General features: G+C 54.3%; 2 protein-coding genes across 2 annotated transcripts in view; both read left to right on the top strand.

Moving 5' to 3' along the window:
* MAN1C1 (mannosidase alpha class 1C member 1) overlaps nucleotides 1-18367 on the top strand; it is a 146635-nt gene extending 128268 nt beyond the window's left edge. Inside the window, exons 8-12 of the mRNA XM_008073072.1 lie at nucleotides 4782-4897; nucleotides 10805-11024; nucleotides 13783-13955; nucleotides 15548-15663; nucleotides 17590-18367. Of these exons, the coding sequence (XP_008071263.1) occupies nucleotides 4782-4897; nucleotides 10805-11024; nucleotides 13783-13955; nucleotides 15548-15663; nucleotides 17590-17716 (752 nt within the window). The 3' untranslated portion in view covers nucleotides 17717-18367. The remainder of the gene's footprint in view (nucleotides 1-4781; nucleotides 4898-10804; nucleotides 11025-13782; nucleotides 13956-15547; nucleotides 15664-17589) is intronic.
* An 8315-nt stretch (nucleotides 18368-26682) lies between these two features.
* SELENON (selenoprotein N) overlaps nucleotides 26683-27188 on the top strand; it is a 27243-nt gene continuing 26737 nt past the window's right edge. The window contains exon 1 of the mRNA XM_021706482.1: nucleotides 26683-26779. Within this exon, the coding sequence (XP_021562157.1) occupies nucleotides 26683-26779 (97 nt within the window). The remainder of the gene's footprint in view (nucleotides 26780-27188) is intronic.

Genomic DNA, 27188 nt, shown 5'->3' on the forward strand with positions numbered 1-27188 from the left:
AGCCTTCCAAGTAGCTGGAACTACAGGCACATGCTACCACACCCGGCTAATTTTTGATTTGTTGTAGAGATGAAGTCTCGTCAAGTTGCCCAGGCGGGTCTCGAGCCTGCGGGCTCAGGCGATCCACTCACCTCGGCCTCCCGAAGTGCTGGGATTACAGGCTGAGCCACCAAGCCCGGCCTTAAAACAATTTTAAACAGGGTCTAACTATAAGGTGATGGAGAAGTCATTAATTACCTTTGTATCTTAAACCTACAGGCATCTGTCCCAGGGTTTTCCAGTGTTCTCTGTTCAGAGACTTGTTCAGATAGTTGTTGGTCACCCATGGAGTGTCATTCATAGGCCCTCAGCCCCACCCACTGAAACAGAATGGGGTTTAGGGGGAACGCCTAGCTGTGAGTATGGGGACAGGTCTCCCAGGGCCCTGGGATGTGCACCCCTGTTGAGAAGCCCAGCTCTGGAAGCAGCAGCAGGCCCTTGTCATGGGGTCATGGTCGGCAGGAATTGGTGGTGGCAAGTTCCATGGGCACTGTCTCTAGGGCTTCCCCAAGCCTACCAGAGCTTTCCCTCTCCCCCACCAATGCCCCTGCCCACATGAGGACCCCCCTCGCTTCCCCTGCCTCTAAGCCCAGACATTGTGGCATCAGCGAGGGCTCAGGGGCAAAGTAGATATGAGTCTGATCACCACATGGCTTGGAGGAGTTCACTTCATCTCTCTGGGCCTTAATTTCCTGTCCTGCAGAATGGGAGAAAAGAGTGAGAATGTTCTTTGTGTGCCGTGGAACGGAGGAGGAATGATGGTCAAAGGCTGCAGGAAACAGAGTTCAATTCAGGCTTCCAAAGATGATCTGGGTAGTCCCCTAGGAGAGAGTAATTTACACGGGGCTGGAGGGTGGCCAGCAGTGAGACCCTGCAGAGAAGCAGCTTTTCTTCCACCCTGAGCCCAGGAGGCCCAGAAAACTCAACCCAGGAATTTCCCCCACTGATGGCCTCACCCCAAGTGGCCTCTTGCAAAACCCACTTAAAGAAATGCAAAGTATTTTTAGCCAAAACACACTGCCAAATCCAAAAGTGCGGGCAGGAGATGCAGCCTGAATGGTGGGTGCTGGCACGAGAAGTGCTGGACAGCAGTCCCTGCTTTTCCTGGCAAGGTTGCCTGGGAAAAGAAACTGCCCTGACACTGAGCGGCCTGAGGACAGTGCAGCCAAACCCATAAGAAGGGGAGTGAGGGGTGTGGCTTCCCAGCTCAAGTTACCTTGGCAAATTAAGAGGAGCCCCCGCCGAGAGGCATCTCTTTTTTCAGTCTGTGCCCAGGACTGTGTGTCTGGAGAGAGTTGGCCACATGTGGGAAATTGTTTCATATTAATAAAATATGGGCCTACAGTCTGCTCAGGAGAGGGGAGGTTGTAACGCCCAGCTCATCTGGACACCTGCCTTCCTCCTGTCCTGGCTCTGGTGCCCGGGGTCATCCCAGGTCTCCTGTGTTTGCTTTGGGTTGCTCTGGTGCGTGTTTTTCAGCAGGTGATGGCTTTACCACTTGCATAAGCTTCAAGTGCACGCACACTGTTTTCTCTCCCTGGATCCTCAGAACGAGTCTTTAGGCAGGATGGGCCGGGCTGGTCTACCCGCTCACAGCCACAGAGGTTGCAGCTTAGAGAGGCAAAGGAGGGATTGGGACTGCACCCCAGGAGTCGGGCTCGTGCTCTCACCTGCTGCCCACGCCTCCCAGGCCCATGACGCTCCTGCCACTGACACTTCCCACCCGGGATGCATCCACCAGCCTCCCCAGATGCAGATGAGACGGCGTACAACCAACCCGCCCAAGGCTCAGAGAGCTGCTGAGGAGGGGTCACCAGCCCCTCTGCATGGCCCAGGTGGCCCATCCTCCCTGTCCACTGACTGAATCCTACTTTGGTGGGCATAGGCACGTGAATGGCCCCTCAGCTCCAACCCGGCAGCTTTCTGGGTGTCATGCAGCCACTTCCCAGGCTGCAGCTCAGCCTCCACTGCCAAGAGTGATGACATCAGCACTGTCAGGAAGCTCCAGGGCTGCCCCTTCACGGGTCTTATCGGGAGCCTGAGGCCAGAGTGGGCAATGGCTTGCCCTGAGCCCATGCAAATCTGCATCCTCTAATTCCCACTGCTGTGCCTCTCCTGTGAAGCTCACGGAGTTGGGGAGCATCCCCCCCAGACACACACACACACACACACACACACACACACACACACACACACACACACGAGCTATAAAGCAGGGACCTCCCTGTGAGAGATATCCACATCAGCCAAGTCCCCCTACAGGCTGTACACATGCCCAGGAGGCAGTCACGTCTCAAACACTGGAACCTGCACGACCTGGCCCCTCCTGCATGCCCCACCAGAGGAAGCCCTGGGTCTTGTCATACACACACACCGCAAAGTAGGATGAAGTCTAGACTCCTTGGCTTGGTATTCAAGGACCTTCTGTTATTCATTCAGCACTCACTGGGCACAGACAGTGAATCGTGGGCCGTCCCTTCCCACAATGAGCCACAGTCCAGTGAGGGAGGCAGACCGTGGCCAGGAGAGCTGGGAGTCAGCCCATGCCTGTGCCTTCTTTCTTTTTTTTTTTGAGTCGGAGTCTCACTCTGTCACCCAGACTGGAGTGCAGTGGCCGCTTCCGGCCACCGCGGCCTCGACCTGCTGGGCTCCGGCGATCCTTCTGCCTCAGCCTTCCGAGTAGCTGGAACTACAGGCGTGCGCTACCACACCCAGCTAATTTTTGATTTTATTGTAGAGATGAGGTCTCACCAAGTTACCCAGGCGGGTCTCGAACCCATGGGCTCAGGCAGTCCACTCACCTCAGCCTCCCAAAGTGCTGGGATTACAGGCTGAGCCACCGAGCCCGGCTGCCTTATTTCACTTAGTCCTTGGGGCCGCCCTATGGGGAGAATCTGTGAGCAGGGCTGTGGGAATGCTGAGGAGAGCTTTTCTCGGGGAGGGGCCGCCTGGGTAAGGAGGCATTGGCCACGCAGGGTGGGGAGGGCACAAGCCAAGGCCCAGAGGTGAGAAACCACGTGGGGAAGGCTGGGGGCTAGAGGCATTTCAGGTGGCAGAGGGGACAGGGCAGAGGATGAGTGGGGATTACAGGGCCCCTTCTGTGGGCCAAGCAGAAGCTGGCCCAGTTTGACCTCCAGCCTCCCCATGCCTGCTCCTCCACTGTGCAGACCTGCTGCAGCTGGTACCCATTATCATCATGCTGGGCCTGGCTCAGTCCCGCCCCTCTGTGCTGACACCCAGGAAGGATAGAGGGTGGGACACGGTGCTGGGTCTCCCTCCCCTTCTCACCAGAGCAAAGTCCATCCCGCACAGGCCCTTCTACCTACCCCCAAAGCTCACACTTCATCTTGTCTGTTCCAATTTTTGCAGGTGCTTTTCTGTTCTGGAACCCTCGCTGGGCCAGGACTTATTTATGGCTCAGGGCCGGAGGGGGCTGGAAGGGCTGGCTTGTTGTATGACTGACCTCCCTCAGTTCCTTCCTGGTTCCCGCCTGGCATCACCCTGTCAGTCCCTCTCTCCTCACACCTGTCTTTCTCTGGGCATCTCTATTTGCACTCTCTGACTGACTCTGCACCCCTGCAGAAAGTGAGGCTCTGCCCCTCACCAGCTAGTTGACCTTGGAAAAGCTGTTTGGGCTCTCGCAGTTTTCCCATCTGGGAAGTGGGGTCAATAGTGCTTAGCTCACAGGGTACTTGGAAGGATTAAGTTATAAATAATACAGCAGTGCTCCTGGCCCACAATAGATGCTCAGTCAATGGCAGCTGTTGATGTATTTTTCGACCCTGCTGCCCGCCCCCTCTCCCTCTGATTCTCTTCTACCCTCTCCTCCAGAGGAGATGAAAACACCCTGCCCATTCCCCCACCTCGCCTTCAGCCCACCCCCATGTCCCTTCTTCTCTGTCTCTCTGCCTAAGTGAATCAGATCACAGAACTAGCTTGTTCTTTGTTAAATCTATTAAATGCCTTTATGTCTCCCAGTTGTTAATTTTCAAAGCATGTGAGTACAGTGTTTTCTGTGTCTTGCTTCTGCGGTTACGTGTTCCTCAGGCCACCCATTTTTCTCCTGGGATGGCCCTGGGTGGAAAGACCTCTTCAACCAGCCCAACCTGAGTGGCCCTGCATCTTGGGCGACCCTCAGCCACCTTGGCTGGTCCACCATCCACCAGGCAGAGACCACCAGCACAGAGAGAAAGGCTTCAACTCAGTTCATCCCTCTCCACACCTCCTTTGAACTCAGTTTGCTCGTTGTACACTCCATTTTTCCAGAGTGGCTCTTTACTGGAGGGTCTGGCTGACTAAATTAAGGCTCTCACGCCTCCTTCCTGTGGCCTTTATGAAACTGCCCGGCATTAATTACCATGTTTGTCACCGGGTAATAAAAATCTCTGAACTCCCTGCCACTAGATTATCTTTTTAAAGAAATGCAACTCAGTTACAGTTAATAACCAGAGGCCCTGAGTCCTCGGCCTGCTACAGTGTAGTGATTTGTAGCACCCGCTGGGTAAGCCCATGCACTTCTGCACAGGACATGCCCCCAGGACAGCCCAGTTTCCAGAGTCACAGGCTGCATCTTCCCCATGGTCCCTATTCCAGGCTCTGGCTGCTGGCTAGACACCCACTCCCCATCCTCACCCACACAGGCATTGGGGCCACTGAGGCCCGTGTGCAGGCCATGCTGTCCCACAAGGCCCACCGAGCCAGTGCCGATGGAGATGACATTCTTGTCCTCTTTCCCCTTGCAGACCATGTCTCAGTTGGAGGACTCGGGGACAGCTTTTATGAATATTTGATCAAATCCTGGTTGATGTCGGCCAAGACGGATTTGGAGGCTAAAAATATGTACTATGAAGCCTTGGAGGTAAGACAAGCACTTGGTTCTACATGGACCGCTGGCTGTTAGCCCCCAGCTCTGGCACGCCCCAAGTGCCAGGGGCAGCAGGGCCAGATGGGCAGAAGCACAGTCACGCCTCCCCCTTGGTGAGGGGACAGGGAGAATGACAAGATGGTCCCCTCCCACCAGGCACTTTACACCCCAGTCTCCTGGCTCCTGAGTGCTCTGAATCTGGGGCTATGTGAGTCCCAAGTCAGGGAGACGAAGTCATTTGTCCAGGGTATCACAGGAGGTGACAGTCGGTCTGATTCAAAAACCAGGGTTCAAAATCCACCACCCACATATCTATGCTTCAGTTAATGGATCAGAGCCCAGGATGCAGCCAGATTGGGCCAGGCGCCCCCAGGGGAGGTTGCCAAGGTGAGACCCTTAGCTGTCTTCCTGCTAAACCACAAGTGACATAATGAGCATGTCCCAGCCGGGAGCCACACTCCTTCGGCTGAGCATCCAGTTCTGCTACTTCTCTTCATATGGATGGAAACCAAGGCCCAGAGAGGGGAAGACACTTGCCTGAGGCCACACAGACACAGCTGGCCAAGCCACAGGATGTAGGATGTTTGAGGGCTGCTAGGCTGACCTGAGTCCCTGGGGTTGGGGGTGGGGGAGACCAGGACAGCAAGGGGGTCAGCTAGCCTGAGCAACTGGGAAGGGAGTTAGGGAATCCGACAGCCCGTCTGCAGCACTTCTGAGCCCAACTAGGGAAAAGGCACTGGACAGGCTCTAGGCCTCAGTTTCCCCATAAAGTAAGTTGAGCAAGTTGGATCTACTCTGCCACCACCTCGATCTGAATGAACTACCTCCTTGTTTCCTCTAAACTGGCCTTGCCTCTGCCCTGCCTGCTAGGTCAGTTCTCCACACAGCAGCTGGGAGAGCTGGGCATGCATGTCCCCTCCTCACGGCTTCCTTTTGCGCGTGGAGTAAACACTCCCATCCCCTAGGAGAGGCCCTGCTGGTCACCTGTGTTGCCCTCTGCTCCCTGGGCTCTAGGCACCAGCATCTACTCTTCCTCAGAGATGCCAGGCTTTTCCCACCGCAAGGCCTTTGCACACGCTGCCCTCACTGCCTGGACCAGCACTCACTGACTGGGCCCTACTCACTGGTCACCTCTCCACTCAAATGCACCAACACTGCCTTTCCCAACCTGTCTGTCCCATGCACAGGCTTGTTTTCTTCACCTTTATACGGATCTAAAATCATCACGGCACGTATTTGTTCACTTCTTCATTGTCTGTCTACTTGAATAGAATGTGAATGTCCTAGGATCAGGGCTGTCGTCCACTTGTTCATCCTGGAAGCCCTGCTCCTAAAACAGTGCCTAGCACATCACAGGCACACATTAGCAATGTCATGAACAAATAAGTGAATGCATGCGTGGCAAGGCTGGGCAGAGGGAGGGGTAGGTGGGCGGGTGACTAGTTGGATGGGGGGTGGGTGAGTGTGGGCGGTTGGACTGATGGGTAGGTGGTCTCTAACTTCCCTGATCTCACGAATCTGGCCAGGAATGGCAGTGTTTGAAAGACACACATTGCAATGGGCCTTTAGAGCCATGGGGCCTTTAAACGGTGGCTTGGCCATGAGTCTTCCCTACCCAGACCTCTATCACAAGAGCTCAGTCCTGAAGCAGCTTCTGGGACTACTGGCCCAGCTCTGACTGATTCTCAGCCCTGTCCACCGCTGGCTTTGGCTGAGCTCAGACCAGAGCCTGGGAGAAGACTCAGGTCAGCTGGTGGCCAGGTGGCTGCAGAGGACTTGGGTCAGCTGGCGGCCGGCAGGGGCAGCTGCAAGAGAGGCCCTTATACCTTGCCCTGCAGAGGAAACAGAAAGTTAACGAGCAGCCTGGCTCCCTGCCCTCAGGGCACACTGTGGTGAGGCTTCAAGGGAAGAAATGGCCATGAATTATTTAAGGAAACTGGGAGCACTTGATTGAATGGAAGGCAACTTTGAATAGGAGAGACTTTGCTGCCTGCATTTGATCTCCCCAGTGAAGAGCCTGGAGCGTCTCTGACCCTGGGTGAAGGCTGGGCCTCTAGCAAGTTTGAGGCTTTGAAGAATTTCTGGTGGTTCTCAACCTTGTTGACATGTTAAAATCACCTAGGGAGTTGTAAAACCCTGGTGTCCAGACTGCACCCCGACTGCACCCCCAGACTAATTATTTCAGAACCTCAGGGCATGCCCAGTGACAGCATTTTAAAGCTCCCCAGAGGATGGCAGTGTGCAGCCAGGGCCGGGAGCCACTGAATAGACTAGACTCTCACCCGGCCCCCACCTTCAGTCACCTGGAGAGTTTTAAAAGTCCCATGCCCAGCCTCACTGGGCCTATTAGATCAGAGTCAGAGCTTCCTACAGCTCCCAAGGCAGCTCCAGTGGGCAACCAGGGTTGGAAACCACCAGGTTAGACCCATAACCAGCTGGAGTGGGCCTGTGAGGGTCAGACAGGCCCGACGGGGCTTACCCTGAGCGTCACAGAAGGAGGATGAGCAGGGAGAGCGCACGCCCTTTGACTTCCCCCACGCAGTGCTCCGAGTACCTTGTCTTATTTAGCCTCCGCGACAGATGGTGCAACTGAGGCTTAGAAAGGCCTAAGGTCACACAGCAACAAGTGTCAGAGCCAGGACACAAACACGGGTCTGACAGGCCCCTGTGCTCCTGTCTCCGTCTCCACTCATCAATGGCCACATCATAGAAGGACCTGGCCTGCTTGGAACCCCTCCAGGGAGGGCTCAGATGAGGCTCCTGCCAGAGGCAAAGGAAGGAGCAGTCAGAGCTAGGGTCCTGGCACTCTCTCTCCATCCTCACAGCCCTTCCAGAAACTCTTATTCCGTTCTCCAGATGAACAGAGAGAGACAACATGCCCACAGTCGGCCAATGCTTAGGTTGCAGAGCTGAGAGTCAAGCCCAGGCCCTGACTCCCCACTCAGCTCCTGGTGCTGCCTCCTGCTGTGACTTAAGCCTTTTACCAGTCAGTCACCAGCCTGCATCGACTTGCATTTCCCTGTTTTAGAAAGCTGGGGTTTGTTTTGTTTTGTTTGGGGTATTTTTTTGAGTTAGAGTCTTACTCTGTCACCCAGGCTGGAGTGCAGTGGCACAGTCATGACAGTCATGGCTTGCAACAGCCTTGACCTCCTGGGTTCAGGCAATCCTACCCCAGCCTCCTGAGTAGCTGGGACTACAGCTGCACACCACCACACTCAACTAATATTTATTTGTTTGCTTATTAAGAGCCAGCGTCTCACTCTGTCACCCAGACTGGAGTGCAGTGGCACACTCACAGCCACTGCCGCCTCAACCTGCTGGGCTCAGGTGATCCTTCCACCTTAACCTTCCAAATAACTGGAACTACACATGCACGGCAAAGTTTTCCTGATGTATTGTAGAGACCAAGTCTCACGAAGTTGTCCAGGCTGGTCTTGAACCCTGGGTTCAGGCACACCTCTCGCCTTGGTCTCCCAAAGTGCTGGGATCACACAGGCATGAGTCACCATGCCCGGCCTCAACTAATCTTTACATTTTTTTTTTTTTTTATGGAGCCCGGTTTTGCTATGCTGCCCAGGCTGATCTTAAACCCCTGAGCTCAAGCAGTCTGCCTGCCTCGGCCTCCCAAGGTGCTGGGATTATGGGGGTGAACCACCGCACTGACCAAGAAACCTGTTTTTCATCTCTGTATCTGCATCCCTTGTACCTTCAAAGAGGCACTGGTTTATCATTCCTTCTTCTCGACAGTTACTTAACTAGGGGCTCACCCCATGTGGAAATAATTACAGGGGACAGTCTGGAAAGTACAGACTCCCAACTCTGGGGCACAGCATCCTGGGATCTCCCTCAGATGTCTGTGCTCCCCCCAAATGTTGACAGCCAGAGACTCTGGACCAAGTGTCTGAGCCCTGATGCACCTCCTCCACACCACGTGCTTGGCGAGCCGCATGAATGCTGGGCCCCAGCTCTGCCCAGGAGTTAGTCAGGCCCAGAGCAGACCCCGCCAGGTGGGCCACCATGCTCCCACAACAGGGAGCAGGTGCCCACGCGTCACCTCATCAGCGCTTCCCCATCTGCCACTCAGCGAGGGGCCTGCAGCCAGCCCTAGGTCCTGAAAGGAGAGGGGAGAGGAGAAAACAGACCAAGGAACAGACGTTACAGGGCATCTTCCGTATGGCACTGGCGGGAGGCTGCTGCTGGTGGCTTCTGCCGTCACACGGGGGCACTTAGAGTCCTGGGAGAGAGACAGACTTCAACAGAAACACATGTCGAGGGGGAATGGCAATGTGAGGAAAGGTGGCAGGGGCCGATGGAGCAGAGGAGGGCAGTGCTGGTTTAAGGCACCAGATATCCTGCAAGATGGGGGCATCCTGGGGGAGGCAGAGTTCGCAAAGGCAGGGCTGGCCTGTGTAGGGAGGGGGCAGTGACTGTTGTATCCTGCGCCCTCAGTTTGTTTTATTCAAAATGCTGATCACAAATTGCAACTGTGCGTGTGTTTGGTTTTGCTGGAAAGTTTCTGCACTAGTGGGTGAGCTCCATGGGGCAGAGTCTGGGCCCCTCTACAGTACAGCTGTATCCCGGCATCTAGCACAGCTCTTACACCCGGGAAATAGTCAAAGGGGAGCAGGGTATGTGAGTGAAAAGAGGTCCAGGTAGCTGGGTGGTGTGTGAGGAGGGAGGAGCAAGGGCAGGCTGGAGAGGAAGCGAAGGAGCCAGTGCGTGCTGGGGACTCTGTGCTGGTGACTGGGCCAAGCTCTGCAGATTGACTTAATTCTCACAGCCCCATGAGGTAGTTGACAACTCTTGTCCCTTCACACACACGGAAACTGAGGCACAGAGAGAACAACATTTGACCTGCCCGGTGTCACACAGCTTGGGACTGGTGGAGATGGGATTTGATCCCAGGAGCCATGTCTGTAGCATCAGGTCAAACCTCAGGGTCCAGGTCAGGGAGTCTTGGAAGCCCTGCTAGACTTCCAGCAAAGGTGCGGCACCTGGCACCCACTGAAGGTTCTAGGCAGGCAGGTGATATAACCCAGCTCGATCCTTACAGAGTGCAGAGACCACCTGGAAGGGCAAGAGTAGAGGCAGAGGCCTGGCAAGGGCCCCGGAGACCCCAGCCACAGCCCAGGTCCCACTGCATCTGGCCTCGTGGTTGTGTGAGCAGCTCCTCTCTCACCCGGTTCCCAGGGCTCCTGGGCTAAGGGGGCGCAGTGTCCTGACACCTGCACAGTGGCATCCCCTCTCTCCCCTCCAGAAGGCGTGGCCATCGTTGGGTGGAAGAAGCAGAGCCCTGGGCACTGGAGACCTGCTCCTGGGCTGGTGTGGCTGGAGGCCTGAGACAAGCCACTCTTCCCCTCTGCCTGTGGGCAGCACCACGGCCTGGTGCCTGGCCTACTGTGGCGTTAAATAAGGAAACGTGCTAGAGTGCCTGTGAAAAGCAGCTCTTATTTTCTGCAGGTCCTTCTTGAGAATCTGATAAAAGTAGATAGACCCTCTTTCCAAAAGATGCACATCCACAAAGGTGTTGGGTACACAGGCCAGAGGGCCTTCAGGTGAAGGCCTTTAATTGAGCATAGAACGGAGGATGATAGTCATCTTTAAGGAGGTTTTTAAAAAATGTTTTTTAAAACATAGAAGACCTTAAAGGCCACGTAAGAGACTTGCCCTGAGGAGCTGCCCTGAGTCAGCCTCCTAGCAGGCACCAGACCTTGGCTCCAGCTCCCTTACCCCCATCAGGTACCTCCGCCCACAGAGCAGCCAGCCTCCTTGGCCTGGGATGGAGGCTCGGCAGAGCTGCGCGTGCTGCGTCTCCAGAATGTTCATTCTCCGTCCTCTCCCCCTCCCTTCTCTGTGCTCTCCCACACCCTTCTCCTTGCCTAATTCCCACCTTGCTCCCAGGCAATAGAGACCTACTTGCTGAATGTCTCTCCGGGGGGGCTGACCTACATTGCTGAGTGGCGAGGGGGGATTCTGGACCACAAGATGGGGCACCTGGCCTGTTTCTCCGGGGGCATGATCGCCCTCGGCGCTGAGGATGCCAAGGAAGAAAAGAGGGCCCACTACCGAGAGCTCGCAGCCCAGATCACCAAGACGTGCCACGAGTCATACGCCCGCTCAGGTAACCCTGCAAGGGGAAGGGGCAGCAGGAGAGACTGAGGCTAGACCCCAGGAAGAACTGGAAAGACCAGCAGAAGTGAGTGAAGGGAGCACATGGTCTTAGGGAAGTCTCCCCTTGGGAGTTATGTAGAATTTGAGTGAGGGGTGTGCTGTCTAGGCACTGAGATCGCACCCTAAGTTAAAGAAAGTCATAATGTATTAAGCATTTTGTGTGTGCCTGGTGCCGTTCGGCACTCAACACTTGTCATCGCTGAACCTCACAATGCAGATGGGGAAACTGAGGCTCAGAGATGACTTGTCCAAGGTCCCATGAGGGGCACAGAGTGAAGGGTCCTCCCACCCCTCAGGCAGAAACGTCGGCTTCCGGAGCCTAGAGAACTCCCTCACCCGGAGCCCCCAGCTCTCGAATGTGCTTCTGCCCTTCTCCCCAGCACCCCTCTTTATAGGATGTCTCGCCTCTGTGAGAGTCACTTTCTGTGACCCCAAACCACCAGGAAACTGGAGAGCTGGGTCGTCCCCCTCAGCACTCACCACCAAATCAGCAAATGCAGAGTTGGAAGACACGTCAAAACACAAACCCGGCTCTTCATTAACACGCAAGGAAACTGAGTCAACCCAGAGCAGGGAGGTGACCTAGCCAAAGTTACGCTGCGCAGGAGTAGCTGAGCCCAGGCCAGAACCCAGGCCGCCTGATGCCTGCACCCCGCAAGCTGCCTCAGGAAGGGCCCCAGCCCCCATGGCCCCAGGAGATGCCTACTGCTCTGAGTTAATCCCAGTCTTGGCTGGAGGAGAAGACCCAAGGTTTGCAGGAAAAGTCCGAGGCTCACATGCCACTCCGCATTCCAGCTGGCTGACCTCTGCCTTCTTATCTGCTCAGTGGGAACGATAACATTGGTCTCCTGGAGTGAGGCGGGGTCCCAGGGGAAAGCGCTTGGGCCACCGCCATCCGCCGGCACACTCTTGGTGGCGGCCACCACAGTGTGCTTGTGATGCTCTGGACGAGTCCTCCTGGAGCGGTCTCCAGGAAGTCAGAGACTCACGACAGGTCTTTAAAACTGGTCTTCCATTCTCTTCAAAGAGTTCACTAACCAGGGCTATAAACAAATAAGAAATCTCAGGAATAATAAAAAGCTCGCTATTTGTCTGGGACCATCAGCCCGGGCCATAAAAGACAGCCGCTTAATAGAGCATATTGTTCCAGCCAGCCCGGCTCCTCCTGCAGACGGCTACAGCCTTCGCTCCTGCCCTCACCCCATTAGTGACTTGGCAGCACCACTGCGTTTGGATGGCCAGGAGCCACTGTGCCTTTTCAAAAGATTGGAGGGGCCAGGGTCTAGCGCATCCCTCTTCCCTGAAGCCCTCCGTGGAAGAGCAGGATGTCCTCTCAAGCCCTAACCCCTGCCTCTCCAGGAAAAGCATCCCAGGGCCTCTCAGGTTCTGATCCCCAGTAGGAGGGGCAGGGCACACATCAGGAACTGGTACTCAAGTGGTCTGGCCAGTATGTCAGGCATTCAGGGGAGGAGGATCTGACCTGCACACCTCGCACATAGGACTACACAGCCCAGGGAAAAGGCGTCAGGCAGATCCAGGACCAAATCCCAGCTCAGCCATGACTCACTGTGTTACTTTGGGCAAATTGCTTAGCCTCTCTGATCCTCACTTTCCACATACATGAGAGGGATAATAGCATCTACCTTAGCAGAGAAGAAAAAATACATTTTTATTTTTGAGTTGGAGTCTCACTCTGTCGCCCTGGGTGAAGTGCAGTGGCACTCTCACAGCCACCGCGGCCTCAACCTACTGGGCTTAGGCGATCCTTCTGCCTCAGCCTTCCCAGTAGCTGGAACTACAATTGCATGCCACCACGCCCGGCTAAATTTTGTGATTTATTGTAGAGGCGAGGCCTCACCAAGTTGCCCAGGCTGGTCTCAAACCCCTGGCCTCAGGCAATCCTCTCGCCTCAGCCTCCCAAAATGCTGGGATTACAGGCTGAGCCACCGCACCCAGCCAAAAATACATTTTTTGAGGATTGAAATCATGTACTAAAGCACCTCGTCCTGGCCTTGAGATCGTCACTAGTGGCTGTGTCGCTGGAGATGGTGGTGGTCCAACAACCCACAAGAATGGCAGCACGTCCAAAACAAAACAGTGGCAACATCAAAGCCCAGGCCTCCTCCGGCCTCCCCTTGCCCCATCTGAGGAGGTGTGTCCCCTCACTCCACCTCAGCAGCTTCCCAAAACGTCAGCCCCGGGAGGCCGGGTCCAGGAGTCCTCAAAGGCTGTTCTCTGAGAAAGGGGTCTGTGGAGAAGCCACTGTGCTGTCGATGCTAAAATGTGTCAGAACAAACCCTGCAGACTATTCTGCTTTATTTAAGCTGCTGTTCCCCAAGCGGGTTTAAACCTGAAACTTTCGTGACTGAGTCCTAGCTAAGCCCTTGCGAGCTGGTGTCTCAAAACACGTCTGTGGGACACTGCCCATGCCTTTGCCTACCCAGACTGCTGAGTGGCTCACCCGGATTCCCAGGGTCCAAAACTGCAAAATCCCTGTGGCCTCAAGGCCAAGGCCAAGAGAGAAGCCGGCATCTGCCACACATGACCCTAAGGGGCAGTCCTGCCAGGGCCCACCCCAGACTAGTGTATCATGAGCCATCACCCCGTCCGAGGGTTCCAGGCGCCTGAGATCTCTCCTGGGGCCTCTGTGTCCTGAAAAGCAGGAGGTGAAAGGTCTGACCCAGGCCTCTGGCTGGTTCTTCCCCCAGATACCAAACTCGGGCCCGAGGCCTTCTGGTTTAACTCTGGCAGAGAGGCGGTGGCCACCCAGCTGAGCGAGAGCTACTACATCCTGCGGCCCGAGGTGGTGGAAAGCTACATGTACCTATGGCGGCAGACCCACGACCCCATCTACAGGGACTGGGGCTGGGAAGTGGTGATGGTGAGTGGGCCCAGCGGAGGGTGGCCAGCCCCAGGGGTCCCACCCCCCTAGCCTAGCTACAGAGAAGAAGGTCAGGTTGACCTCTAGCTAAGGGGCAAGGCGATGGCTGCGAAGCCAGGGGTCCCAGGCTGGGCAAAGCTGCCCTGAGGGTTCTGAGTGCCCACAGCCCTGAGGCCTGGGCTCAGGCCTCAGCAAACCTGAGGGCAAAGGCTAGGCAGCTGTCAGAGCACCGGTGGCCACCGCTGTTCTGGCAGGCGCTTTCCTGACCCTGAAGCCTGTAAGTCACTTGGGATTTCTCTCTAAACGTGGCAGCTTACCACCTCCACCTCCACCTCCGTCATCTCCCCACAGCCAGCCCGGCCTCAGGAAGCCCCACCCACCCACGCATCCCCACAGAGGGGGCAAGGCAACACCTGCTGTCAGAAGCACTGCCTGTCCTGGGTGCCACGCTTGGAGCATTGTGCTCAGACAGGGCTGGAGCCTGCTTGAACTCACTGGCCTGGTCCATTGAGCTGAGGTCTCACTCTGTTGCCCAAGTTGTAGTGCAGTGGCATGACCACAGATCACTGCAGCCTTGGCCTTTTGGGCTCAGATGATCCAGCCATCTCAGCCTTCCTAGAAGCTGAGAGTACAAGTATGTACTACCATGCCAAGCTAATTTTCTCTATTTTTTTGTAGAGATGGGGTTTCACTATGTTTCCCAGGCTGGTCTCAAGTTCCTGGGTCCAGTCTTCTTTCCTCGGCCTCACAAAGTGTTGGGATTACAGGTGTGAGCCATGGCTCCCAGCAAAAGAACCCTTGGTTCTTTTTTTTTTTGAGTCAGAGTCTCTGTCGCCCAGGCTGGAATGCTGTGGCAAACTCACAGTCACCATAGCTACTACCAGCTGGGCTCAGGCAATCCTTCCGCCTCAGTCTTCCAGGTAGCTGGAACTATAGGTGCGTGCCACCACACCCAGCTAATTTTTCTTGATTTATTGTAGAGAGGAGGTCCTGCCAGCTTGCCCAGGCTGGTCTCAAACCCCCAGGCTCAGGCAGTCCTCTCACCTTCACCTCCCAAAGTGCTAGGATTACAGGTGTGAGCCACCACGCCCAGCCTAAACCCCTGCTTCTTGACCTTCAAAGGTCAAGTGTTCTGTGCTCCTGTGTCTGTCCCCGGACTCTCAGTGTGTAAACCCACATTACATACTGGGCCTCTGGCCCAGGTACCATGTCTCCAGAGACTCCCTGGAGGGTGCCACGTCCATTCCCCAGGCCCCACTCTTGAACTTCCCCAGTGGCCTGCCTTGATCCTTGTCCACCACTATGAGAGAACCTGTCAGATAGTCTAGTCTGCTACAAGGCAAAGAAAAGCTTCCTCTGAGTTCACACCAGGTGAGGTGCTCAAGGCAGGTCCCCGCGGAGGCTGGGCTCTCAGATGTGGGTGGAGGGAGGCGGCCCCTCCAGCCGAGGACAGGGGAATTGAACCCGGGCAGGATGATTTGGCCTTCTCCCACAAATGCCGGGGTCCCAGCCGAGGGGTCAGGACTTGTTTTGGGGCAGGCGCACACCTGCGGGCCTGTCCTCCCCATGCTGAGGCCGCCTTCCTTCCTCAGGCCTTGGAGAAGCACTGCCGGACGGAAGCCGGCTTCTCGGGAATCCAGGATGTGTACAGCAGCACTCCCAACCACGATAACAAGCAGCAGAGCTTTTTTCTAGCGGAGACGCTCAAGTGAGTTGGGGCTTGCTCAGCGCTCTCTCCTGAGGGCAATGTGGGCTCATCCTGGGGACGGAGGGACGAGGGGGTGGGGGTCCCCTGTCCCTCCCCTCACCCACAGTCAGGTTCTGTGGTCACAGGACGGGAGCCGGCGCAGGTTGTCGGAGGGCTGCAGCCCAGGGGAGCCTTGGGTCGGGCCAGTTTCTCCGCTCTGAGTGAGGCGTGCTGATCCAGGTCCCCAGGTGTTCACCACGTGGTCCTGCAGGCTCCCCCGAGTTCTTTGGCCTGGCTCCTCAGCCTGCCCGAGCTCTCTGAAACTGCATCCTCATCTGTGAAATGGGAGTGGTGATGACAGTGCCAGCTTCCCTCCTGTGCCTCTGCAGCATTGCTGCGGTACCCCTCCCTTGCTTTCTTGGCATGAAAGCTGGCCATCCCACTTCCTTGCTGGTCCCCAAAGCAAGTCTCTTGTGCTTTAACCTTTTAGGTTGGTCTAGAATAGTCAGTTCCTTCCAGTAAAAAAAAAATCCCGTGGCCGGGCGCAGTGGCTCAAGCCTGTAATCTCAGCACTTTGGGAGGCCGAAACAAGAGGATTACCTGAGTCCACGGGTTTGAGACCAGGCTGGGCAACTTGGCAAGACCTCGTCTCTATAATAATTTTTTTTTTTAATGAGCTGGGCATGGTAGCATGTGCCTGTAGTTCCAGCTACTTGGAAGGCTGAGGCAGAAGGGTAGCCTGAGCCTAGCAGGTTGAGGCTGCAGTGACCATGTGACAGCCTGGGTAACAAAGTGAGACTCCAACTCAAAGAAAAAAAAAATCCTGTGACCCAGAAGCTGGTGTTCCAGAGTCACAGTTCAGTATTTGTTTTATTTATTTTTTGTTTTTCATTGTTTGTTTTGTTTTGTTTTGTTTTGTTTGAGTTGGAGTCTCACTCTGTCGCCCAGACTGGAGTGCAGTGGCCGCTCCCGGCCACCGCAGCCTCGACCTGCTGGGCTCCGGCAATCCTTCCGCTTCAGCCTTCCAAGTAGCTGGAACTACAGGTGTGCGCTACCACGCCTGGCTTATTTTTGTTTGTTTATTTATTGTAGAGATGAGGTCTCGCCAAGTTGCCCAGGCGGGTCTCAAACCCCTGACCTCAGGCAATCCTCTCACCTCAGCCTCCCAAAGTGCTGGGATTACAGGCTGAGCCACCAAACCCGGCTTTCATTGTTTTTTTGAGACAGGGTCTCACCCTGTTACCCAGGCTGGAGTGCAGTGACAGTCATAGCCCACTACAACCTCAAACTCCTGGGCTCAAGCAGTCTTCCCATCTTAATCTCCCAAATAGCCGAGATTACAGGCATGTTCCACCATGCCTGGCAAATTTTTTAAATTCTTTAGAAACAAGGTCTCACAATGTTGCCCAGGTTGGTCTTGGCCTCAAGCAATCCTCCCACCTCAGCCTCCCAAAGTGCTGAGATTACAGATTTGAGCCACTGTGCCCAACCCCTGTTCATTTCAGTGCCCTAACATATACTTGAGTGTACCGTCCCTACAGAGGGTAGGAGTGTGTGTGTGTGTGTGTATGTGTATGTGTGTGTGTGTGTATGTGCGCGTGCTTGTGTGTATGAGTGAGTTTTTTGGGGTGGTACAGTACCCAGGCTACTCTGCAAAGAAGAATCTAGACTATCAGGGGTCCTGGCAGGGCTCACCTGCAGGGCCAGGAGCTGAAGCTGGCTGGGAGCAGAACCAGGTTAAACTGGTCCCTCTGATACCAAAGCTCCAGGCTTTCCTTGGCCTCCACAGCAGTCTTTCCCGGGACTAGCCCTCCAAGCAGTTGTGGGTCTCGGGCCCCCTGACCTTAGTGCAGGCCCCTCCCAGAAGCCTGAGACTCGTTCCCAGAGGCCCTCCCTTCTTCGCCCACCACTGACACTTTGTCTTGCTTCCTGCCCTGCTGGGCACAGATATCTCTATCTTCTGTTCTCTGAAGATGATGTGCTCTCCCTGGAAGACTGGGTGTTCAACACTGAGGCCCACCCGCTCCCGGTGAACCACTCAGACAGCTCCGGCAGGGCCTGGGGCAGACACTGACCCCTCTCTTGCTTTGCCTGGGCCTCCACAGGCATGCCTTGCCTTTCCTGGATTTGGGACTGTTCTCAAGGGGATTGGGAACACGGGCCCCATCTCAGGCAGACCCCGAGCAGATGTGTCGGACAAACAACTTCTTTTCCTCTGTGAGGAGATGGACTAGGAGATGCAGTGATGTCAAACAAGGCCACTGCGCCAGCCCAGACATTCCTTTCTATGGAGAATTTCTATGAAGCCAACCCACTTGCCATTCCAGGGCCAAGAACCGGAGATCTACATATTGACCCCATGGATTTGATTTACTTCCTTTTGGTTTGGGGGCTTTTGTTTTCAGCCTGATTTTGTCTTTTCTCTACTGTTGAGTTTTATCACAGTTCTACGTATAGTTTTTGAAATCATGTGCTTTCTAGAATGGTATCATCCTGATCAGCAGAACCTTAGAGTGTCAGCACACACAGGATCTGGCCCTGTCATCTATATCTTAGATGCCTTTTGCCCACGTTTACTCTGTTAATTGTGGGTCATTTACCTTATGATTTGAGGAGGGGATCCCCCTTTGATTTGGGCCTACGTGTTACGAATCACTAGTGCTATTTTCATCATTGTAATGGAGAAATCTGTGGACTAGAATAAAAGATTTTATTGAATAAGAAATCTGATTGGACTCATTGTCATCAGCGGCTGTTGGGAAAACCATCGCAGCGTTATGGGAAGGAAGGAAGCATCACCCCTCAGTGATCTCAGGTGCCGTTACCTTCCTTAAACCGGTCTTCACGTTTTCGGGAAGCATAGGCCAGCCCTTCAGATGGTTGGTTGTTTATACTCGGGTTGAGAATGGGGAGAGGCCCAGGGAGGAGCAACTTGTCAAGGCTGCTCAGCCAAGGAAGGGCAGCGTGAGCCTCCCCTATAGTTTCCTGGCCACCCCACCCGGCTCTGCTCCATCACTCAGCAGGTACTTGGCAAGTGCCTGCCATGGACCAGACACAGGCAAGAGGACGGGAACGCTGCTGCGAGTGCCACAGTCACAAGTCCTGTGGGAGAGGGGAGAAACAGATCATAAAGTGACACGCAAACTGGCTCCACGTAGGACAACGCTCCAAAGGGGACAGACGGGGCCAAGGTCACAGCCAGGACCTACCTCAGGGGCAGGCCTCTGGGCAGGGGACCCAGAAGGTGAGGAGCCGTGGGAAGGTTATCTGGGAGAAGGACAAGCCCCCACAAATCCAGACCCCTTCCCACCCTCCCCAGGGCCCGCCTCCTGCTTCCCCTGGGAGGGGCCTGGAACGCTGGGGCCATTCATGGCACAGAGCAAGGAGTTCAGGCCCCCGGCACTGAGGCGAGTACTTCCTCCGCTTGCCCTGACACATCTGCAGCTCGTCCACTGAGCTGAGGGCACGGGAGAGCTCCGTGCCCTTCCTGCCCTTAGACACTTCATCTGGCTCTGCTTGTGAACTTCAGCAACGACCGGCTGTGGATCCCCGCTGTGCGGAGCTAGCCAGGCCACCTCACCCTCTGGGATCTCCTCCACCGCGCTGAGGGAGATCCCCACCTCACAGGCTGCTGTGAGATTAAGCGGGGTGCTAGTGGCGCCTTGGGGGCAGGAAGACTCAGACACCCCCAGAATCTTCCAGAGCGGCCTGTCAGCACTCCTGGAGCAGGAACCCTGGTGCTCAGTGAGTCAGTCACCGCCTGAATCCAGCAAGAAGCTGCACTCTCAACAGACAACATGGAAGTTGTGACTCCTGTGACCCTCCTGCATTCATGGAAAAAAAAGCAAAACAGAAAACTCACCATATAAACATTGTAGAAAGATTAGGAAACAGACAAGCAGAAAGAAAAAGCACTCACTATCCCACTCTCGGGAATGAATACTGTTGTATTTTCTTCTAGATCTTTTTCTAATATACAGAATATATATTTTGCAAATATGGTATTATACTGTGCGTACTGTTTTCTTATAGTCTGACTTTGCACTTAATTATAGATTGTGGACCTCTCTCCACGTCAACAAATACACATTTCTCTCACTGTACCTGTCTTTGTAGTATTCCATCACGGGCTGCATCATGCTTTGTTGGTCTGAACCCCCTTGACTGGGCATTTGGGTCTGTGACCGTTGGGGATCTTAGTTACAAATAGTAGCAACTGATTTTATCACTTTAAGCAACAAAAGGAATTTACTGAAGTGCCATGGGATTGGTTCGTGGCATCTCAGGAGAGAGTTAGACCTCAAGACAGACCAGAAAGAGGATCTGGCCAGGGATCCTGTGGAACCAGGGCAACCTCTCTAGGAAACACTGTCATGAAAACTGGATTTTTTTTTTTTCCAATTTAAGTCAAGGTCTCACTCTGTCACCCAGGCTGGAGTGCAGTGGCACCATCATGGCTCACTACAGCCTCAGCCTCCTGGGCTCAGGAGATCCTTCCACCTCAGCCTCCTGAATAGCTGAGACTACAGGCATGCCACCATGCCCAGTTACTTTTTTTTTTTTTTTTTGTAGAGTCAAGGTCTTACTGTGTTGTCCACGCTGATCTTGAACTCTTGGGTTCAAGCAATCCTCTTGCCTTGGCCTCCCAACGTGCTAGGACTACAGGTATAAGCCACTACATCCGACCCCATGGCTGAATTTAAATGTTTCCAGATTCTACTGTGGCCCAGCCTGGGTCACGTTCCCACCCCAGCCTAGGGCAGGGCTGACAGACCCACTGAGACCCGATGTGACGGGCAACCGGCTGTTCACTGAAGGAAAAAAAAATGAGTTTCATCATCAAAAAAAGGGACCCGCAGGCTAGGTGGGCAGAAGCAGCAGGACTGTTTACAGTTGACTTTGATTTCTTCCACATTCTAAAGAAGGCCAAGAAGAGCGTGAAGAGCACACTTAACCATTCCTCTTTTCACCCTGGTCCAATTATTTCCTGAGAATCAGCTCCTAGAATGTCTCTGTCTCAAAGCCACTTTGCAGTTCCCCAAGGCCCTGGGCTCCCCTGCTGGGCCTGTGTCACTGTCCTCTCCCAGTATCCTGTCCTCTGCTGTATTGCTGGGAGGAGATTGTAAAAATGAATATTTTAAAATGTATCCTCCAGGAGGGCCCTTGCAGGTGGAGAAACATCAGCCTTTGGCAGCTGAACTCCGTTCCAGGATAAAAATAAGTCAGGCCCAAGGTAGGCTAGGAGTAGAGGGGAATGAGGAGTGAGTCACCCTCACTGAAGGTGGGGTGAGCCTTGCAAGCCACAGCACCAGCCCTGTCCTCCAAGCCAGCAGGTGGCTGCCAGGCTCACCGTAAGCCTCATCTGCTCCCTCACTGAGGCTGAGACCACCTTTGCACCCTTTTCCCTCTTGGATGGATGTGATGCCAGGTCCCTCCCGGAGGCCCCAGGCACTGAGACGGCAGAGCACTGCACCCCCGGGAATGGGCGGCGCAGTCCTTTTCCAGGTGCCCTTTAAATGACTGTGTGCCCACTCAAACGGGCCAAATACACGGGGAGAAAAGCAGATGGGAAAACTTGACTTAAAGGCAGCATCCCTGAACTCCAAGATGGGGTTCTTCATTCTGTTCTGGGGAGGTGAAGCCACTGTGGTTTGGGAAAGTGCTGGAGATGGAAAATGGGACCACACCCCCCTCCCCCCAACCCTCATCTGTCCTGGGAAGTCTGACCATCCGTTACATGGCACATTGATGCTCGGCCTCTATGACTAATGCCTCGTCACACTGCTGGAGGGGGAGCGGCGGGGCTATTTTTTGCATCTGAAAATATCTGTTTGGCATCCTATATTTGGAGCCGCGTTTGGTTGCTGCTCAGCCTGTCTCTAAGTCAGAACTTCTCAAACTTGAACATGCACAGGAATCACCTGGGGATCTTGTTAAAATAAAGGTTCACGTTCAGTGGGTCTGGCATGGAGGCTGAGATTCTGCTTTTCTAACAAGCTCCCAGGAGGTGCCAATGCCGCCGGTCCGCAGGCCACACTTTGAGTAGCCAGGCCTTGGAGCGGCCACTCCTTTGGGCTCTGCCTTGTTTGCAGCCCGAGAGCAGAAACCGCTCCAGGTAGAGGGCTCGGGCATTGGGCTGGCATCTCTAAGCGCCTTAATGCAGGTGTGCCTGTCGCCTGTCAGAGGCTTCTTGCCCCTGGGACAGCCGGGTCGAGAGAAGCAGTGCTGTCAGGGAGAGTGGCCACATGTGGATCCCGAGCACTTAACGTGTGGCAAGTGCCACTGCGAAGCTGCATTTTTAATTTTATTTCATTTTAATTAAACTTAAATAGCTGCGCGTGGCTCCCGGCTGCCGTTTTGGAGAGCGCAGAACCAGCTTGGAAATCAAGTGGCCTGCCCGTGCCTCGCCGGACCCTCCGCCACCTGCATCGTTACGGAAATCATCTTGGCACACAATATATCATTTTGGGGACTCACAGATTCCCTTGAACATACCTGGTTATTTTTATACCCGTTCCAGCCTGTTTCTTTTGCACAAGCTTATTTTGTTTTTTCTCACTAGCTGCAACTGGGCATGCATTGGTTGGGGTGAAGCCAGAGAGGCAAGGTGGCGGGACAGAAGAGGCAGCACAGCCTTTGAAACCAGATGCATCTGTGTTCAGCTCCACCTGCCCTTTCCTCAGGCTGCGTAACCTTGGGCAAGCCGCTTCACCTCTCTGAGTCTCCACTTCTCCATCCGTGGAAAGGGAAGGTGGTTTCAAGGGTTAATTGAGCCCCAATGCCCCCAACTTGTGTGCAGAAACTCAATACATAGTACCAATGATTGTTACAATGTGAGCCTCTTTGTAAACTATAAAACCTTGTGTAAATGTGAGGCAAAGCACTCCTGTCAAAAATTTCTCTTTTCAAACAAAATGCTCTGAAACATGGAGGAAACCACATCAACCAGGCCCAGGAGACAGAGCAAACTCTCAAAGCAATAAATCTGAATGCTTTCTGCTTTTCCCATCGAGCAAGCATTTTGCCGTCAGCCCTGAATCTATGGAAATGGGAAATGGGGAGGAAGATTTGTTGACTGTCCGAAGTCTTCCAGGGCTCAGCCTGGGAGCAGGACGCTGGGGCGGGGCTGAGAGCTGGAGGGAGAGGCTGAAAGCCTCCGGGGAGCCTGGCAGAGAGGCAGTCCGCTTTGGGAGATGCTTGAGGTCCAATTCATCTTTCCTCTTCATGGAGTCCCCAGTAATCCTTCCTACAACTTTGGAAGAAAGGCGGGGCAGGAAAATATGGCACCCCCATTTACAGGGGAAAGAACTGAGGCCCAGAGAGTTTGCTGTTCCTGGCCTCTGGCAACCTCCACGGAGGCCCACTCTGGGCTCCCTGCCAATCCCCACACCCCTTCCTCTACCCCCCTCGGGTGAATGCCCGCAAGTCTAAGGTGACCCTCGCACTCGTGACATTTGCTCATGGCGATTGCATTTTTAACCTTTGATCCATCACAATAACTAATAATGCCCCCTTTGCTCTCAAAAGCACCCCAATGTGGACAGTAAATCATATGGCCCCTTGGGCTAAGTGAAAGCAGTGACAGCTGAGATGTTTTGTCCAGAAGTCTCTGGAGAATGTAAAACCCAGCCTGGAAAGACACAGACATAACCCAGAGCTTCCTCCCTTTGGAAGTCAAGCCAGACACTACACTCTCCCTGTTCTCACACATCTCCCTGTCTTTCCCCATGTGAGCCTCCGGCCTGACTCCCCTCCTCAGCTATGCCTACTGAAGTCCTCCAGGATGCCCTCAATGTCACCTCCTCCAGGAAACCTTCCCCGACTCCTCCCTGCCCCTCCCTTGCCACAGGCTTAAACATTTTTACCTGGGCTCTTACCATGCTGGGAGCGGACCCAGATCTGCACGAGCCTCCTCCAGGGGCCGAGGGCTCCTCCATGGCAGGAACCTTGTCTTCTCACCTTTGTGCCCCAACATGTTGTGGAAAGAAATAAATGTCTTCACTCACCCTGCTTCTCTCCAAGGTGCAGCCTGTTGAGAGTGGCCACAAGCAGCCTGCTGGGGAAAAGGATATGAGTTTTATCACAGGGTCCCTGTGGCCATCCCAGTCTGGTCCCCAGGCTGACTGTGGATTCCAGAAAGCACTGGGCGAAGGAGGGGAGTCCTTTCCACTAACGGGCAGGAAGGTCCCAGAAAGGTGGGGTACTAAGGCTGCTGGCCGAGCGGCCGTGCTCCCTCCCCCCAGCTCATGCGACAGGGCGGCCAGGACATGCCCAACTTACCAACCATGGAGACAGTGGGGACAGGCCAGACCCGCCGATCACTCTCCAAGGGGGAAGGCCCAGGTGCTGAGATGTAGCATAGGGGAAGAGGGTCACACACCCCCCCACACACTCATAGTCACACATGCACATGAACACTCAGATTCACACACACATACACACTCATACACTCGTTCACATGTACATGCACACTCAGATTCACACACGTACACACTCATGCAAACACTCGTTCATACACACATCCACACTCATACACACTAATGCTCACACACATGCACATTCACACTCATATTCACACACCGGCACACTCGTGCAAGCACACACTCATATTCACACATACACATGTGTACACACATACATTCATATTCACACACAAGCACACATTCACATATTCATACTTGCACATGTGCACACATACAAACTCATTCACAGACACAATGCACTCACACTCATTCACACACACGCACTCAAGCACACACATTCATTCATGCACCTGTGCACTCATACGCTCATATCCACACACATGCACACTCATACAAGCACACGCATACACATACACACGTGCACACTCATATTCATATACACACGCACTCACACATACACACTCAAACATGCACATATTCACACATTCACACACACATATACACACACACACTCCTACAAACACACACATATTCGCACAGACACATATTCACACATGCACACTCACACTCGCACCCTGACCTGCCCCTCTAAGCCTCTGGCTTCCCTAGCCAACCTTGCCATCTTCAGGGGTGTGGCTGTCTTTGCTCGGGGAACAGCGCACACCCAGACCACCTGGCCCTCTCTGGAAGCCCCACCAGCAGCACACTCCCTCAAGAGCTCCCTGAGACCCCGGGGAAGTTCTGATCCGACCCACAGAATGAGATGGGACTGGCGGCCATGACAGTGGTTCTCCAGGCATGGAGCCCGCAGAGTTGGTGGCTTGGGGGCCACCCAGCAGCCTGTGGCCTTGACAAGCCCCAGGTGACCCTGATGCGTCTGAAGAGGGGGGAACTAGTGCCCTGGGTCACATCCAAGCCACCTGGCCCCACAGCAAGCCCTCATAGGGCCTGCTACCCACCTCCTCCTCCTCCAGTCTCTTTGCCCGGGGACCCCTCAGATATCCTGCAAGGAGCCAGCTAAGAAAAAGAAAACCAGCCGGGCACGGTGGCTCAAGCCTGTCATCCCAGCACTTTGAGAGGCCGAGGCAAGAAGATTACCTGAGCCCAGGGGTTTGAGACCAGCCTGGGCAATTTGGTGAGACTTCTTCTCTACAATAAATCACAAAAACTAGCAGGGTGTGGTGGCATGCATCTATAGTTCCAGCTACTTGGAAGGCTGAGGCAGAGGGATCACCTGAGCCCAGCAAGTCGAGGCTGTGGTGCCCGGGAGTGTGTACTGCACCCTAGCCTGGGTTACAGAGTGAAACTCCAACTCAAAAAAGAGAAAGAAAGAAAGAAAGAAAACCACCCACCGTTGAATGACAGGAACACCCTCCAGTCATGTACCTCCACTCTAAACAGAGTTTAAATCTTAAATCCTCAGTGAAATCACCTTCACTGTGAAAGTTGCAATCCACAGCAACTGATGCCCAAACTCCTCCTTCCTCAACTTTTATCCTGCTCAGTCTTGACCATGGTGGAGGCCCTTACTGAAGGTGGTGGAGACACAGTTCAGCCTTAACCTGCTGGGCTCAGGCGATCCTTCCGCCTCGGCTGTCCAAGTAACTGGAACTACAGGCATGCGCCACTATGCTCGGCTAATTTTTCTTGATTTACTGTACAGATGAAGTCTTGCCAAGTTGGCCAGGCTGGTCTTGAACCCATGGCCTCAGTCGATCCTCTCACCTCGGCCTCCCAAAATGCTGGAATTGTAGGCGTGAGGCACTGTGCCTAGCCTGAAATTTATTTTCTTTATAAGTTACTGGACCTGGTATTCTGGGATAGCAACACAACATAAACTGGGAAGAGTTTAGTTTTACTCTTGAGAGCAGCAAGGTGCTAGGAAGGGTTAACGCGGGCCTGAGCTGACCCACTTTACATTTCTGAAAGTGTCCTCTGGTTTCTGAGAGGAGAGACCTAGGAATTGTTTGCCCTTGCATGTGTCTCAGTGGAAGACCATTCTCATGTTCCTCGGTGGGAGCTTCTGAAGCTGGTGCCCCCGGCGTGCACACCGTGTACCCTCTGCCCTGCGCTCATGGCCTCTCCTTGGCCTCTGTGCTGCTCGGCTTTTGAGGAACCCGGGAGACTTCAAGGGCACCGAGACCTTTCCTCTGACCTCCTTCCCTGCGGCTGCGGATCCAGCCTCCAGCCTCTGGCCCTCTGTTTTTCCCATGCCTTTCAAGCAGGACCCAGCTGTGCTTTTAAAAAATGGAAGCATGTGTGAAACTGAGGCCATGTGGAACAGAGGCCATTTATGGGGTCCAGAGCCTTCTTTTCTTTCCTCTTTGTAACATTCTGGATTTGTGGCAGGGGTGAAGTCAGTGAGCTCTGGATCCATCAAAAGCAAATACTGCTCAAACAGCTTATTGTGTCTGCCACCTTCACCCCTGCCCATGGGTAAGTCCAGCCAGGGCACAACCTTCCATCGAGTGTCCCACAGCAGCCCGGATTCTCCTTAAGCCCCCCTGGCTGCGCCATCTTCTGCTGTGTCGTTCTCTGGGTACTTCCTGTGGGGTCCTGACTACACATGTTTCCAGGGCTTTCCCCTCTGTCACGTGGCTCCCTACCCATAATCGCCATGGGGCCTTTGACACCTTCCCTGTCCAAAGCTCACCTGGTCACCAAGGGGGCCACCCTGACAGCCTTGACCATTGCTGCCTACTGCAGCTCTCAGGGTCTTCCATAGTTGTCATGGATCCTGGTTCCTAGAGGAAACCATCTTACCTGCTCTCACACTGTAGACACGTAACGTGTAAGGTACATGCTGCTTTTTTTAAAAATCAGAGTCTCACTCTGTTGCCCAGGCTGCAGTGCAGGGGCACGCTTACAGCCACTGCAGCCTTGACCTGCTGGGCTCAAGCGATCCTTCTGCCTCAGCCTTCCAAGTAGCTGGAATCACAGGCATGTGCCACCACACCCGGCTAACTTTTATTCTTGATTTATTGTAGAGATGAGGTCTCACCAAGTTGTCCAGGCTAGTCTCGAACCTGTGGGCTAAAGCAATCCTCTCACCTCGGCCTCCCAAAGTGCTGGGATTATAGGCATGAGCCACCATGCCCAGCTGGTACACACTTTTTTTTTTTT

Source organism: Carlito syrichta, unplaced genomic scaffold (genome assembly GCF_000164805.1).
Source record: "Carlito syrichta isolate Samal-C Ts95f unplaced genomic scaffold, Tarsius_syrichta-2.0.1 Scaffold315639, whole genome shotgun sequence".
In the NCBI taxonomy this organism is placed as follows: domain Eukaryota; kingdom Metazoa; phylum Chordata; class Mammalia; order Primates; family Tarsiidae; genus Carlito; species Carlito syrichta.